General features: G+C 35.0%; 1 protein-coding gene across 1 annotated transcript in view; it reads right to left on the bottom strand.

Moving 5' to 3' along the window:
* The window catches only part of EYS (eyes shut homolog), a 750,542-nt gene that overhangs the window by 443,676 nt on the left and 292,034 nt on the right, over positions 1-14,832 (bottom strand). The window contains exons 23-25 of the mRNA XM_069011357.1: positions 7,757-7,853; positions 6,469-6,576; positions 5,758-5,903 (exon numbers count right to left, since the gene is read on the bottom strand). Of these exons, the coding sequence (XP_068867458.1) occupies positions 5,758-5,903; positions 6,469-6,576; positions 7,757-7,853 (351 nt within the window). The remainder of the gene's footprint in view (positions 1-5,757; positions 5,904-6,468; positions 6,577-7,756; positions 7,854-14,832) is intronic.

The raw sequence follows: 14,832 nt of genomic DNA, 5'->3' as shown, positions 1-14,832 counted from the left end.
AATTAAACTAACTTACAGCCTGGACATTATAGCACTTCTCTGGAAAATGCAAAAAGCAAATTTGCAGCCTTCTGATGGTGTGTTCACCAAACCTAAAGTTCCTAAAATTCTCCAAATTTACGTGAATGCTCTAATATTTAAACTAAAAGACAGACACCACTAACTCTACATTTAGCACAGAAATGCAGATCTGTCACTTTGCATGTTGGATTTGTTGTCAGTGTGCCAATCAGTTTTCACCTCTTTATATGTAAGCTGCCTCTTGCTTTAACATCTCAGGGAGCATGCCATTAGATGCCTCTCCAGTGACTAAATAAGTAATCACTTCAGTTAGTAGTGTAGTTACTCTTCTTCCACTGGATATCAATAGCAAGAAATGCAAGCAGAGGCTGGAGGAGTGCAGATGCAATCACTGCCAGAGCTGACTGGCAGTATAAAGCTGTAAAAGCAGCTAGGAAGGTCAAAAAGATAAAGTAAACTTCTCTCCCTTTTAATCTATTAGATTTTGTGGGACTTTTTTGTTAGGTCAGCCTGTTGTATGAAAAGTAGAGCAGAGTTTTCATTGTCAGATAGGCAAGATGAACAGCAGGTTCTGAGGCCGATGATAAGGAAGACTGGGCCTCAAAAATTATCTAAAAGATAAAAATACAAGCTGAGTTATTTAAGCCAAGGTTTTGACTTCATTTAACATAAACTTAAGTACACACAATAACTTCCAAATGTCTGTTTGTACTCATCTCATAGAGAAGATAAGACAGAAAGGGTAGATCTGTGCTCAACTGAATAGCTATTTAGAACTAAGGAATAATTGCTGCTCTGCAGAAATGACTGAAATCAGTGACTTCATGGTACTTAGTCATTTTTAGGCATCTTTTGGATGATAGCCAATAATTGGCAGCTGGAATGAGAATTTTGAATTTGTATATCTCATTTTAATACACATTCTAATTTAGCCATTGAAATCTTATTTTTAATATTGACTGGAAGTGAGAAAGTGTTAATGGAAGAGCTGCAAGGCACCTTTAGTGAGAAGAGACCAGGGATTGCCTCATGATGGACACAGTTCCCTCTTTTAGTTTAAAGTCATTCCCCCTTGTCCTATCATTATGTGAAGTTTAAAAAGTCCCTCTGCAGCTTACTGGTAGGCCTCCTGTATGTACTTGAAGGCTGCTATAAGGTCTCCCTGGAGCCTTCTATTCTCCAGACTTAACAACCCCAACCTTTTTGGCCTGTCTTCACAGGAGAGGTGCTCCAACCCTGTCACCATTTTTTTGTGACCCTCCTCTGGACTTACTCCAAAGGGTCTGTGTTGTTCTTGTGCTGGGACACCTGGGCTTGGACACAGTACTCCACGTGGAGTCTCACAGGAGCAGAGTAGAAAGGGAAAATCACCTCCATCAACCTGCTGGCCACATTGCTTTTGATGGAGTCCACAGTATGGGTGACTTTCTGGGCTGCAAGTGCTCATTGCCATGTCATGTTGACCTGACCTTCTTGTCAGCCAATAGCTCCAGTTTGGGATTGTCCAGACCCACATGCATGACCTTGCACTCGGCCTTGTTGAGCTTCACAATGTTCCCACAGGTCCACCTCTCAAGTGTGGCAAGGTCCCTCTGGATAGCATCCCTTCCCTCCAGCATGTCAGCTGCACCACACAGCTTGGTGTCGTCAGCAAACTTAGTGAGGGTGGACTTGATGTTACTTTCTATATCACTGACCCATGAGTTTTTTCATCTCTACTTTCTTTTCTTATTCTGTTGATGAGAGGGACTGACAGAACAGCTAGATGATCAGCTGGCAGCAGGACAAGGTCAACCCAACACATTTAAAAAAACACAAACTCTTTAGTCTTTCAAAGAGACCTTTAAATTCTTAACCTCAAATGAAGAAAAACAGAAAGTAAAGCCTTAAGAATGATCAAGTCTTTCAATGAAGGCAGTCACAATTTGGTAATCCTAGAATCCTTTCAATTTAAGCAATTAGAAACTAACAAACAAAGTTCTAGAGTCAAAAAACTTGTATTATTAAATACATTTTGCAGCAGAGTTGATGACCCAGACACTTATGGTTTATACTTAAATATAAAATAAATTTTTCATGAACATGAAAATTACTTCACTTGAGGCATGTCTGAGTCATCCACATTATATTTTGACATAAGATTATTCAGATGGCAAGATTTAGAAGTCATTAACATCTCAATCATGAAAGTGACCTTCAGGGCAAGCAATTGTAACACATTGTGTTTAATTACTTATTCTTGCTAAAACTTTATACTGAGGATATGAAGTGAAATTAATATCAGTGTTTTCATTAATATTTTTTAATATTGAACTCATTGAAATATGGAGATACATATTTTTTCTAATTTTCTTCTTGACATAATTGTGTAGTTGTGCAGTCAGAATGCAACATCAGACCATTTTGTATCAATGAAGATACAGCTGTACTCATAGATTATATTTTGCTTCTAGTTTTAGTTTGCTGATTAAATTCTGTTTGTTTTATAATTCCACAAACAGTCATGAGAGTTCCACTTTTTTACAGTGTATCTTCGGATTCCCTAATGAAGAACCTTGGTAACCTATCAAGCCAAAATAATTTTGAGATAGCCTTAGATGTCCTTAGATTATGAACAAATGTACTTATAGTAACATTTACAAAATCAAAAGATTCTAGAATCATATAGAGAAAAGGAGTCCCTGAGTAAGGCTGTATTTCAAAGGCTATCTTGGTGTAAAAGAAGACTATGAATGCATGGTTTTTTCTTACTCAAAATGCCTTTCCTCTATGGACCTTAAGTCTCATAGATGGTACATTACAAAGCAAAATGTTTCATTGGTTGTTTCTTTAGATTTGAAGTGTAAATTCAACAGTTAATGTTATAACCACTAACATTCCTTACTCCAGCCAACAAATGGCTGTTCAGAAAAAGCAAGTTTTGGATTCAGTGACTCACAAGGCATCTTCCATTTTATGTTTTTATATCTAACACTCTGGTACCACCAATGTACAAGCAGTAAGCAGTAACAGCTGTCGTCTTGAGTAAAGAGCTATTCTACTTAGGACTTTCAGAACTACTTTATGAAATCACTTCTTATTTTGGTCCAGGACAAAACCAGTTTCTTACATGCCCAATCATCAAAGATCACCAAAGTTTTATTCTCCAAAGTATCTGGTATAAGGATTTTAACCAGGGTGCATTAGTGGTATTTAGATCTTAGGAAGACTATTGTTGCTGCCAGTGAAATCATGACAGGATACACCTGTGCATTTTTAATCTGAACTGCAATAATCTCTTTTAAGAGTCTATGTGATGTGCAAAGCATTAGATTTTATATTAGTAGTGTGGAGGAAAAACCCTATATTTTAATAGTTAAAAAATTATTTCTAATGTATTTTTTGTTAAGCATCTATTTAAAATGAAATAAAATTATGAATCATGTAAAATTAATCCAACATAACATAAATTCATGGAGAAATTAAAATTTTAAGAGATGCATTATATGCCAAAATTTTAGAGGCAACAGAGCAGAGATCAGTGTCTAAAGACTGCCCTCCCTAAGACAGTAAATTACATGATGACCAGAAAAAAGTCAGAATGTCTAATAAAAGTTAATAAATTAAAAAAAAATTTAATAAAAAAAAGAAATATATTAATATAAATTGGACTAACCATTTCATCGTATTGTAATTTGTTTCCAGTTTCCATTCATTTATATGTGTATGATACTTTAATAGTTAATGATTAAAGTTCTGAGTATATTAAAATATGTTTTTAAATTCAACTGATCATTGGGAACAATTAACACTATCATCTATCTTTAAAGGGGACTGGTCCTTGAAAGAAAAGTTGTTCCTAAATTGATTAAATTAATGAAGATGAAAGTGGAAGTACAACTATCTTTCAAAGATTTAAATGAATTACTCTTGCTAAACTGTTATAAATTCAGTACCATAAATACTACTATTTTGTAGTTAGATAGTGTTTTCAAAAACTCAAACTTTCAGAGAACTAATTTAAAATTCTCTATGTTTGCCAGGGAAACAAACACTCAACATATGCGCTTTTTGCTTCATAATCCAGAAAAGCAATGTCTTGCTCTGAAAATACTTCATTTTGAAGTCAAATTACTTTCACTTATTTCTGGGCCTGCTAACACTGCCTCTTCATTTTAAAACTTTAGTTCAACTGCTACGCTTTTTACTGCATGACTTATTCTGGACTTAATCTAAGTGGTGCAATGCATAGTAGTTGTCCAAACAGTGTCAGTTTAGGGAGGGAAAAAAAGTTACTGGTTATAATTAAGTGATGGGCAATCTGTCACTATTTTTTGAGTAATTTTTCAGTGTTTGATAGACACCTTGATATAACAGTACCCTTGTTAGCAAATAACTAACACTAAGTAGGAGACAACTATCCTTGTAAATATACTAACAGGATTTGTACCAAAAATATCTGCTTGTAATAGTTAACAATTATTACAGCTAATTGCAAAAAAGAATCACAAAAAAACCCCAACAAAACCCAAAGTCTTATCTTTGTTGGTTATATATGTTAGGGGAAAGCACTAAAGTCAAACTGCTTTGTCAGTAATGAAGAATCAGAACAGAAGCACACCTGCAGATTGCTTGTTCCTTTTCAGATTAGAGTCTCCTAAGTGCTCATGTGCAGGTGCCTTATCTTTTATGTATATAACAAGGAATTCTTGCAGAAATGTATACATAAAAGTTAAGACATCTCTTTTAACATTTATTAATTAGAAATTTTATCTGCAGCACCACTGCCTAATGAACAGAAGTTTCTCTTGACACCCAAGGAGTACTACTTAGAACAGAGGTCATATGAAGAAAATATTGCAGAGGGAGGCTTTAAAAATGTAGGCAGGAAAATTATATAGATTTTTCATTTTTTGCTGAAATTTCAAGGATAATTTTGAAGAGCAGTGCACAAGTGATATGTGGACTAAGATTCGTAGTGAATGAAAGGATATACAGCTATATATATAGTCCCAAAACTGTACTTGTTCTTTGTTCTGTGGAGAATTACATTCCTCTCAGTTCAGTGGATGCAAATTGCATCCTTTTTTATCTTGTACATTATGTGACATTCATCACAGGCTGGAATAGATAGGAAAAAACATTTTATGCAGAAAGAATGCAGAAATGATTCAGCTTGAGGAAACAACTGTAAATATTTCTACAGTCATATGATTCCGTGTGTTTTCATGTTACTTAAGATGGATCTATCAAAACATTATGTATAAACTAGTTCAGCAGCACACCGAGCATTTAAGTAAAAGTCAACATCATTTTAGAGAAATTTTACTGCATCTCTAGCCATTGAATATTTTGTCATTATTCTGTAAAAACATAAAAATTAACACTAAAGGCAACGGTGTTGATCCAACAGGTCAAGGTGCTGCTATGGTTCTGTGCAAATTCAAATGACAAGGTAGCATTTTATTGTTTACAAAATTTACTCTGTATCTATGATAATAGTTTTTTTCCTGGCTGAATTAAAAGGAATACACGTTGTTTTTCTTTGTCTTATACAATAACTCATTTCAAATGAATGTATGGGTGTCTTAATACAAATAATCTTGAGCTACTTCAAAAGAATTAGATAAAATTCTATTTAAGTTAATATTGACTTATGCTCCAATAAGGATATAATTTTTTTTTTTTGCTATATTATTAAAATCATGTAAAACCCGTGAAATAAGCTTCTTGGCTGTGGTAAAGAGTAGATCATACCTGTGAATCCAGGTAGACAGAGACACCGATACCCTCCAAGCCTGTTGATGCAGCTTCCTCCATGTAAACAAGGCAAAGTTTCACACTCATTTACATCCATCTCACACAGAGACCCATAGTATCCAGGTGCACAGTTACAAAGGAATCTTTAGAAAAGGGAAAATCAGGTATGTCAACAGAAGTAGCAGTGGGATGTATTGCAATATTTTAAAGCCATATGTATCTGCTGATGCCAAGTTGGTGTCCCTAATCCTCATCCATATTAAAATAATGAACAGACTTTTCTCATTTTCATGTTTCTGAAGCAAAGACGGTGATTTACTTTTTGTTAAATTAATAGAAAAATTTGGCACAGTAATTTTAACTGAAGGTATAAGGAATGACTTAAGGGCTAGTGATCTACTGGCACAAGTCTCTGAATAACTTGTGAAGTGCTGTTGAACAAACACAGGGCTTGTAGCAGTCTAACTCAAGATGGATTTTCTTCTATTTCAGTCTTTTTCCAAATGAAAAAAAATAAGGAGGAAAAGAACAAGTTGTGATGAAGAAATTTTCCCTTCTATCTTCCTTTAAGGTCACATAAGAAACAAAAAACTGAGTCAGTAGCATTTGCTTACTCCATTTTAACTTGTTGTATGGTGAAGGTTCCATCCAAACCTAGAATTAACATAAGGAAATCAGGTAAACATGTTTTATTTAGTAGTAACTAACCTGTTTATGAGATCCAGGCAAGTTCCATTGTTCTTGCAGGGTCTTGATAAGCATTCATTAATCTCCACTTCACATAGGGTCCCAGTAAAGCCATGTTGGCATGAGCATCTAGCAGAAAGGATGTCACTACATTACTTTTTAGGTCATTGTAAAGATTCCAGAAAAACATGGCAGATACTGAGGGGTGTTAATTAAATGGTACCAAAATCATGTTTGCTTTTTACTGATAATTGCAAAGTGCAGTACTTTAACAAGCACCAAAAAGTCCAGTGCCTGAAGCCCAGTAAATAAGATTTTTGTTATTCTTAGCTGAAGGCCACAGGCTTTGACCCCACTGTGCTAGGGCTTACTTAGAACTTGCCTTGGCCTGAGCTGCTTTTCACTTGTTTTGACACCTGCCCTGCAGCCAGCTGACTGATGCCTCTCATGCTATCCCTTCAGCTCTGGAATAGCATCTATGGTGAGCATGTGAGACCCTGAGATGATCATGGTATTACAAATACTGGCCTTTTGTGTTCCACTCCTGAAGGATGGGATGACATCCAGAGGGACCTGGACAGCCTTGAGAAGTGGGCCCGTGGGAATTGCATGAGGTTTAACAAGACCAAGTGTGAGGTGCTGCACCTGGTTCAGAGTAACCCTGGTATCAGTACAGGCTGGGGGATGATGAGATTGAGAGCAGCCCTGCTGAGAAGGACTGGGGGGTGCTGGTGAGTTAGGGGACCCAAGAAGGCCTGAGACTGAAGATGAGAAAACCCCCACTGTGAACATCATAGTTCTCCTGACAAAGACTTCCAGATACTGGTGACTTGCAATAAGACTGCCAGTTCTTCTTGAGGAAGAACAAAATCACTGATCATAGGATGCAGACAGACGTTGTGAGGGTAATCATAGCCAGAGACTTAACTGCAGGATTTCTTACGTAACAGCTATAACTACATTCTTCATGATGCTTTTCTGTTAATTTCAACTCTGACTGATTGTACTATTGTAACTGGGCTAACAACAACTGTTTGCTTTTTAAAATTAGATTCTTATGATTTCAATTGGCCCTACAATAAATTCTTGGGTTCATATTTTTGGTATATATGTATTACTTTTTGCACACAAGAAGATTTAGACTATAATGTAACTGTCAAACACATTACAACCCACCCCGCCACCCCCCTTCACTGAAGGTCAGCAAACTTTGGACAAAGTACCAAAGGCAAAGTACCAAAGGAAAAGCTAGATGATAAAAATCCATGTATCATATTGTATATCTGTTAATTCAGATAATTTTCCTGACCTGTAGTGGTTGACCCCATCCACACAGAGACCTCCATTCTGGCATGGATGGGAGATGCACTCATCAGTGTTAACTTCGCAGTAAGTACCCTCAAATCCTGAAACACAGATTTCATTAACTGTGAATGAATGAAATCTACTACTTGATGTAAATAAAAGGGTCACAGATTCTCTTGGAGGTTTGGCTATCTGAGCCCAGGACTAACTCAGACAATGAAAGTGGCAGGCCTGGGAAACCTGAGCTGCACTCGAAGCTGTTTAAGAAAAGCCTGAGAGAAGCATCAGCAATGTCTGTCTCTTCACTTTGGAGCATTTAAGCTGACGCTCTTTGCCCAGGTATCTGACTGAGCTGTGTTGCAGCCATGGCCAGTACCTAGGCATGTGCTGCTTACCAGTATGCTGACTTTGGTCTACAGACAGGCTCCCAGGATTGACTTTGGATCTGCCCCATTCCCTGTAGGCTGGACCGGCGATCTGGCATACTCTGCTGTTCCTGGACACAGCCAGTGGCCCTGCCCTGCCTGCTTCATTCAGACACTGCCTGTGAAAGCCATGACAGCCTGGCACTCCTGGATGACCTTTGCTTCTGGAGGAGCCAGCCCTTTCTGCTCACTGACCCTAAGATCAGGACTACAAGTAGAAGTAACCCTGAAAGTACTTTCTCTGATTATTTTTGTTCCTTAGCTTCAACAAGTTAGTGTCCAGACAGTATATGAAGTCTTACTGTACTTTAATGAACCAGAGAGAACAGATTTGGATAGAGCACCTGGCTAAATATACTGGGGAAATGTAATCCATTTTAAGGGTCTGAAAAGGCTTTCTTGGAGAGTGTGGGACAAAATCAGAAACTAAAAGCTAATTCAGTAATTAGTATATTACAGAGAGTAGTGGAAGTTAGAGGGACCCCATTTATTCAAAGCAGTCGGTAGCTGAGAAAGAAAAACAACTGGTTTTAATATTTAAATGAAGAAAAAATGTGATTAAGATCTTATCTGCACAGTACATTACTTGCATAATACATTACATTTGCCTGTGTAAATGTTCCAGAAATTGTACTAAAGAGAAATAAGATACTTTTCAGTGACACATGAACCTTATTTCTGCTCTTAGACAGCATACTACATCTTATAGCATTTGCATAAATAGGTGTTCTGCTAAATGCTTACTTGTGTTCAAATTCTATATGTACAGTGGAGACACTAGAGCTAATTAGTTGAATTTTGCACTAATTCAATATATTTGTTTTCAATTCATGGAGAAATTAAACCATTGCAATAAGCAAACTATTTGCATTGTATGACTAATATGCGAATCCTGATTGCAGGTTGAATAAAGACCATTAATAGAGTTTAACAAAAAAATTAAATTAAAACAACATTTGAAATAGCCTTTGAAATTCAGTATATATTGCTATAAATATGCCAAAGGTTTTACAGCATTATTTGTTAAAGAAATAAGCAAAAATTGTCATATGTACTTTTTTAGATACCCAAATAAGAATATTAATTTATTTTTTTGTTATATTGTGTATTTGTGATTTTCAAAGTACTTAATGAAGGTGGGGAAATCATGAAAGACCACTGTTAGAATAATACAGCTTATTTTTATCTAGAGAAAATCATTACTGGAAGAAATAAGTGTCTTCATGGGAGTTGCAGGGAAATCTGTAGAAAGAAATCTCTGCTGGTGCTCCAATATATGATCTAAACATGAGCCCACATCAAAGCAGTTTGTATTTTCTACTTATCAGGATTATTTCTATTCAATAATTTTTGGGACTAGACCTGACTGAAATGAGGTCTTTATATTTGCTGAAGGTTTTGCAGCAATGTCTGCAACAAAGCGGGAAAAGCAAAGCCTGGAACATATCTCAAACTAACCTTTCAGCTATAGTCACTTACACTGTTATGATGTCATTCTTTTTTTCGGAAATTTCTTGAGTATGAAGGTATACCCTCATTTATTTCCTATTTGTAGATTTCACAAAAAAACCCCAAAACCAAACCAAAAAAGCCCAATCCAAAACAAACCACCAAAAAAACCACCCCCCCCCCCAAAAAAAAAAAACCAAAACAGTAAAAGAATTGTCATAATAGGGACAAAAATTCTGTCCCACTGTACAGATTTGAAGTATCTCCCTCAACACAGGCAGCTTTGTATTCTGAATGGTTTAGTTTATTATGTGCAAATGGGCCTGAACCAGAGCAACCATCCAAATACGTTTCTTATCTGTAGCATGTGTATTCTGCCTCTTAATGCTGCTGAACCTTCATCTATTCCTGCCTGTAGTTTGATTAAGGAAAAAAGAAAGGTAACAGAACTGTAAACTAGTACACCACAGACCAAGTTAAGTACTAGGCCTGGTTGTGTGAGTAGACAGAAGTCACTGACACACAAAATATTCAGTAGCTGTTCAATACATGCCATCCAGTGCCACTGAGTAAGGGCAGAAAAGATGATAACATGTTTCTCTAACTCTGGTTTAATTAAGAAATTGGGGGACATAGTGAATGTAAGAGACTGGGACTCACAGGACTATTTGTAGTCAACTTCTGCATCTGTAATTTCTCATTTATTTGTGATGTTTGAAATTTCTAAAACTAAATTTGATTTCTGAGTGGAAGGCTGTCGATGGGCAGGGAAAATGGAACTTCACTGAAAAGCACACACTGAAGGTAAACCAATGTAACATTATAAATATACATATAGACATTTTAGCTTTATAAGGTAATCGTGGAAGGGTTGTGAAGATAAAGCAAAACTGAAGAAGAATGTTAACAGTTTTTATACAAAATAGCTTCTTATTTTTTTGTGATATGATAGAATATTTAAGCAAGTATCTTTAAAAAATACCACAGTTATCAGATTAGAATACATAAAATGGAAAATGGAGGCATTGCTCATTCTAATTTTGCCTGTCATCCTCACTGGTTATGGATGTTTTATGGTCTTTTTGAAGTAAATAGTACAGAAGGGAATATACAAAGCATTATTTAAACACATTTTTTGAATGCAGTAGGACATATTTTTCCAACCCATAGCAGCATATCAATGCCTTGAAAAGACATAAAATAAGCAAACATATTGCAGGCATAATATTTTATCTATTTTTCCTGCGAATGGAGAAAAATAACATTTTCATCACAAAATTTTACTGGCTACCTACTACATTATGAAATGAGCAATCTAAGTATTTACTACACTGTTGTCTTATATCTACTGACAAATTATGTCAGTAGTTTTTTATTAAAGAAGTCATTATATTTTTTTCATAATGACATATACTATTAAAAATTACAGGCAAATACTTAGATGATATTTTGATCCACAATGAAAACTTGTGAACTAATGCATGACTTTTTCTAAGGAATTTTTAGCATTTCTAGCAATTTTAAGAGAAGATTTAATGAAAACCTGCTTTCAACTAAAATGTTTATTCAGAAACACACAAATCTGCTTAAAAGGATCCCAAAATATTATTTCATTCATATTTTCTGCATGTCTGTGTTGTAGTATATTTAGAATTTATGAAGCTTTTAGAAAGGATGTTTCAATAAAAGCTTATGACAGTAAGCCAACTTTAATTCAGACCTTAAATATGTTTTCAGAGTAAATTACAAAAAGAAAGCAGTGCTACACTCTGCACACCTCTTGTACAAACAGAAGAGGTCAAACTTCAAAACAAATACTGCTGTGTTAGGATTAAGGTATTAATGAAATATTTATTTTAGGGATAATCTTGAACAGGCACCAATTACATTACCTTCAAATTCAGAAGACTAGTTAAAATGCTCATACCTAAGTGGAACTGGTTTAAAAAAGAATTGGTAGTTTATTTATGTAGTGCTGATTGAAGATGAGATACTTCATGAGTCTAACATATAAGGACTCTTGTATTTTACATGATATTCATATACAATTTAAAGTGCAATTTAATACATTAGGTTATTTTGTATAAGCTACAACTGCTGCCATACATAGCTGTGATCTGTGATATTTAAACTAAAATTTATATAGGGGTGTAATTTTTACAGAAATGCAGAGACATTTCCAAGTTGTTTCATGTGTTGCAAGAGTAAATAAAAAGACAATGAGGGGAACTGCTCTAAAATGTTTAATATGTCAAAAATATTACTGTATAAAACTATTTTGCAAATCATGACATTACTGGCATGATAACAGGCTTGCTACTGTAAAATGGCTTTTATTTGTCAAACATGTTTTACTGGTTTTTTATGTCACATTAGAAAAACTGAAGGTGTCAACAGAATTTCACAAGTATTGCTGGTATCCAAATAGTTTTTTTTTAAATCAAAGGGATACAGGAATTAGTTTAAAACATTTATTTGTGAATGTATTGAATATGTATAAATATATTTGAGGAAGTATCTCAGAAAGGTTAACAATTTTTGTAGTAACATAACATATTCAAGACTTTCTGAAATTAACAGAGATAAAAACATTTGAAAGCTATTACAATTCTTTGTGTTAAAAAATATAGTCTTACTCCACTCTATTTTCAGTTGTTCAGATGGCATGAAAGTAACTTTATTGTTATGAGGTCAAGAAACATCTGGAAAGCTGTTACTTAAGATGAGACAGATGCTATTTTTACTTCTGTTTCTCTGAAATATTGGAAATCCTGTATTTCTCAACTTTATCTATGGGCCTTCCAGGAGCTACAAAGTGATGGAATATGCAGAGTATAGAAGCTAAATATCTGCTGTCACAGTTATGGTCATTTTCTCCTTATTCCCTTGCAGAGAAATACTACAGAATTGACCTCTGCAGGTAACATGATTCTAACAGGATTCTTTTGCCACAAGCTCTCTACTGTTTTGCTCATCAGAACAGTATCATGGATATTTGTCTCCTTACCATGAACTATTTATGAACCAATGTTTGCAAACAGCAGAGATATCATAGCAGCCCCATAATCATTAGTTCAGGTACTTAGGTTGTTCAGCATTACATAAGTAGGTACATAAATCAAAATCAAAGGTGTGTAAAATATCAGGCACTGTAAAAAGGCTATTTCCCTCTGTGAATTATGTGTGTGTGTGTCTGAAAAAGAAACTGGCACTGAAGGGCTCAGAAATCTGATGATAGCAAACTTCAATTGAAATAAATTCTGGTTTTCATCAGCTATTTATTATTTCTGCTTGGTATTATAAAGTTTGTACATTATGATAATTTTCACTTAGCCTTGTTTCAGATGTGGGCTGAAACATATTTTGCTTCAATTCAAACTTCTAGCTGTAAGATGCAATAGAACAAATAAAAATAATCACTAGCATCTAGAACAAAGAGTAGGTGTCATAGGAAAGAGCTATTGAGAGTAGACTGATAAAAGAGGTGAAAAAGTCCTGGAAAAAACTGTTTAAAACATGGACTTCAGAAATTACCTTGAAGCATCAAGAAAGTATTGCTTTTAGAAAAAATACATGGATATTTTATGGATATAAAGAAAAAATAGAATGTCTAATTCCAGTAAAAACTGTAGTGTTGTTTTGCCTTAAGAGATGAGTCCTCTTCATAGATTTCCCTGGAACAATACATGTAATTTTCCTACACCATAAAACTGATGGTTTTAAACTTAAGTCGCACGCAATTCCTTTTGCATAAACCAGTTTTTCAACTTCTCAGCTTCTACCTTTATATCTTTAAAGCTGCAATGAGCACAAATAAGGTGACAAAACTTTTGTGTACTTGTGTGCTCTAATGACATGTTGCTGCTCCCTGTTCTTTTTACTCCTCTCTAAAACTGTGTGCTTCCCAGAACTATGCAGATTAAAAATAAATAAATAAATAAATAAATAAATAAAAAATCTCTCCAGCAATAACAAAACAGCAAGAGGCAACTGGTAAAGAACTCAGTCTGTCTACCACCTGAAAGATTCGTCCTAAGCTGCCTAGATAGTTGGCAGAGTGACATAAATATTTCTATAGCATTAGCCATTTGACTTTGTATGTCTGCTTTTGCATGAAATGAAGTACCTCAGAAAATAATACTCCTTAATGTAATACTGTGGACAGCTAGATCTGGTCACATTAATCCAGACATTTCCGTTTTTTTCTTTTAACAATACATACATTATTCCATTGCTCTAATTTCCCTTCTACCATAACTCATTAAAATGTTACAAATGCTGGCCAAATAATCCCTCTTTCTGAAAAGAGTATGTAAGGCTTTGATATGAACACTCTCTATATGTATGCAATACATAATGTATAATATGTAGCATGTCCTGATAATTTTTCTATCGCAACCTAACATGTATATGGAAGATTGCTTCCATTGTAATAAGGAGGCTGCATAAACATTCTGAGCTCATCCCATCATTACTTGGACTAATGAGGGAAGTTCTACATCTAATTTTACAAAGAGATTCATTGCTACCTTCTAAGAAGCAGGAATTCTAGGAACCATTTGAATTCAACAATCTTGTCCTTCCCTTCCTGTTTTTATGCCAGCAACAACTCTATCTGCCATTCCTACTAGCTTGCCTTGCTGCTATACCTATATCTACTAATAGTTCTAATAAAATAATAAATCATTGTTAAAAAAAGTCTTATTAGAAAGCACTAGGTATTTTCTGGCCCATAGTTTATGGCTGCAAATTATTTTATCTTGTTATTCTCTGCAATATTTATGTGCTGGTAGTTACACAGGTTTCACACTTTGTAAAAACTGTTAACTTTTATCTCCCATTTCATCATTAATTACACTTGTTTTTCACCAGTCCTAGCCAGAGAGCTGATCTTGCACTCTAGCTGTATGCCATCTCATAGTTTTCCTTGATTTTGAATACATTTTTTCAGTAATTTTTTTTTTGTCTTGGAACACAATTGTTATCAGCTTCACTATTTTTACGAAAGTGTCCTATCTTTCTTTTGGGTTGCCTCTACAAAATTAAGAGTTTTGTGCTTGCCATTATCTACAAGAGCATGGTCTAATGCCTATACTCTTGTTTATTTACCCTCTATTTCACTTATATATGCAGTTGAATTGCTCTTTGGATCTTTTTCATGTAGACTTTTTGGGAAATTAACGAATAGTGGCCAAGGCTCAGCTAC

This window comes from Aphelocoma coerulescens, chromosome 3 (assembly GCF_041296385.1).
Source record: "Aphelocoma coerulescens isolate FSJ_1873_10779 chromosome 3, UR_Acoe_1.0, whole genome shotgun sequence".
In the NCBI taxonomy this organism is placed as follows: domain Eukaryota; kingdom Metazoa; phylum Chordata; class Aves; order Passeriformes; family Corvidae; genus Aphelocoma; species Aphelocoma coerulescens.
The sequence above is the reverse complement of the archived record's forward strand: the minus strand, read 5'-3'. Positions and strand labels throughout refer to the sequence as shown.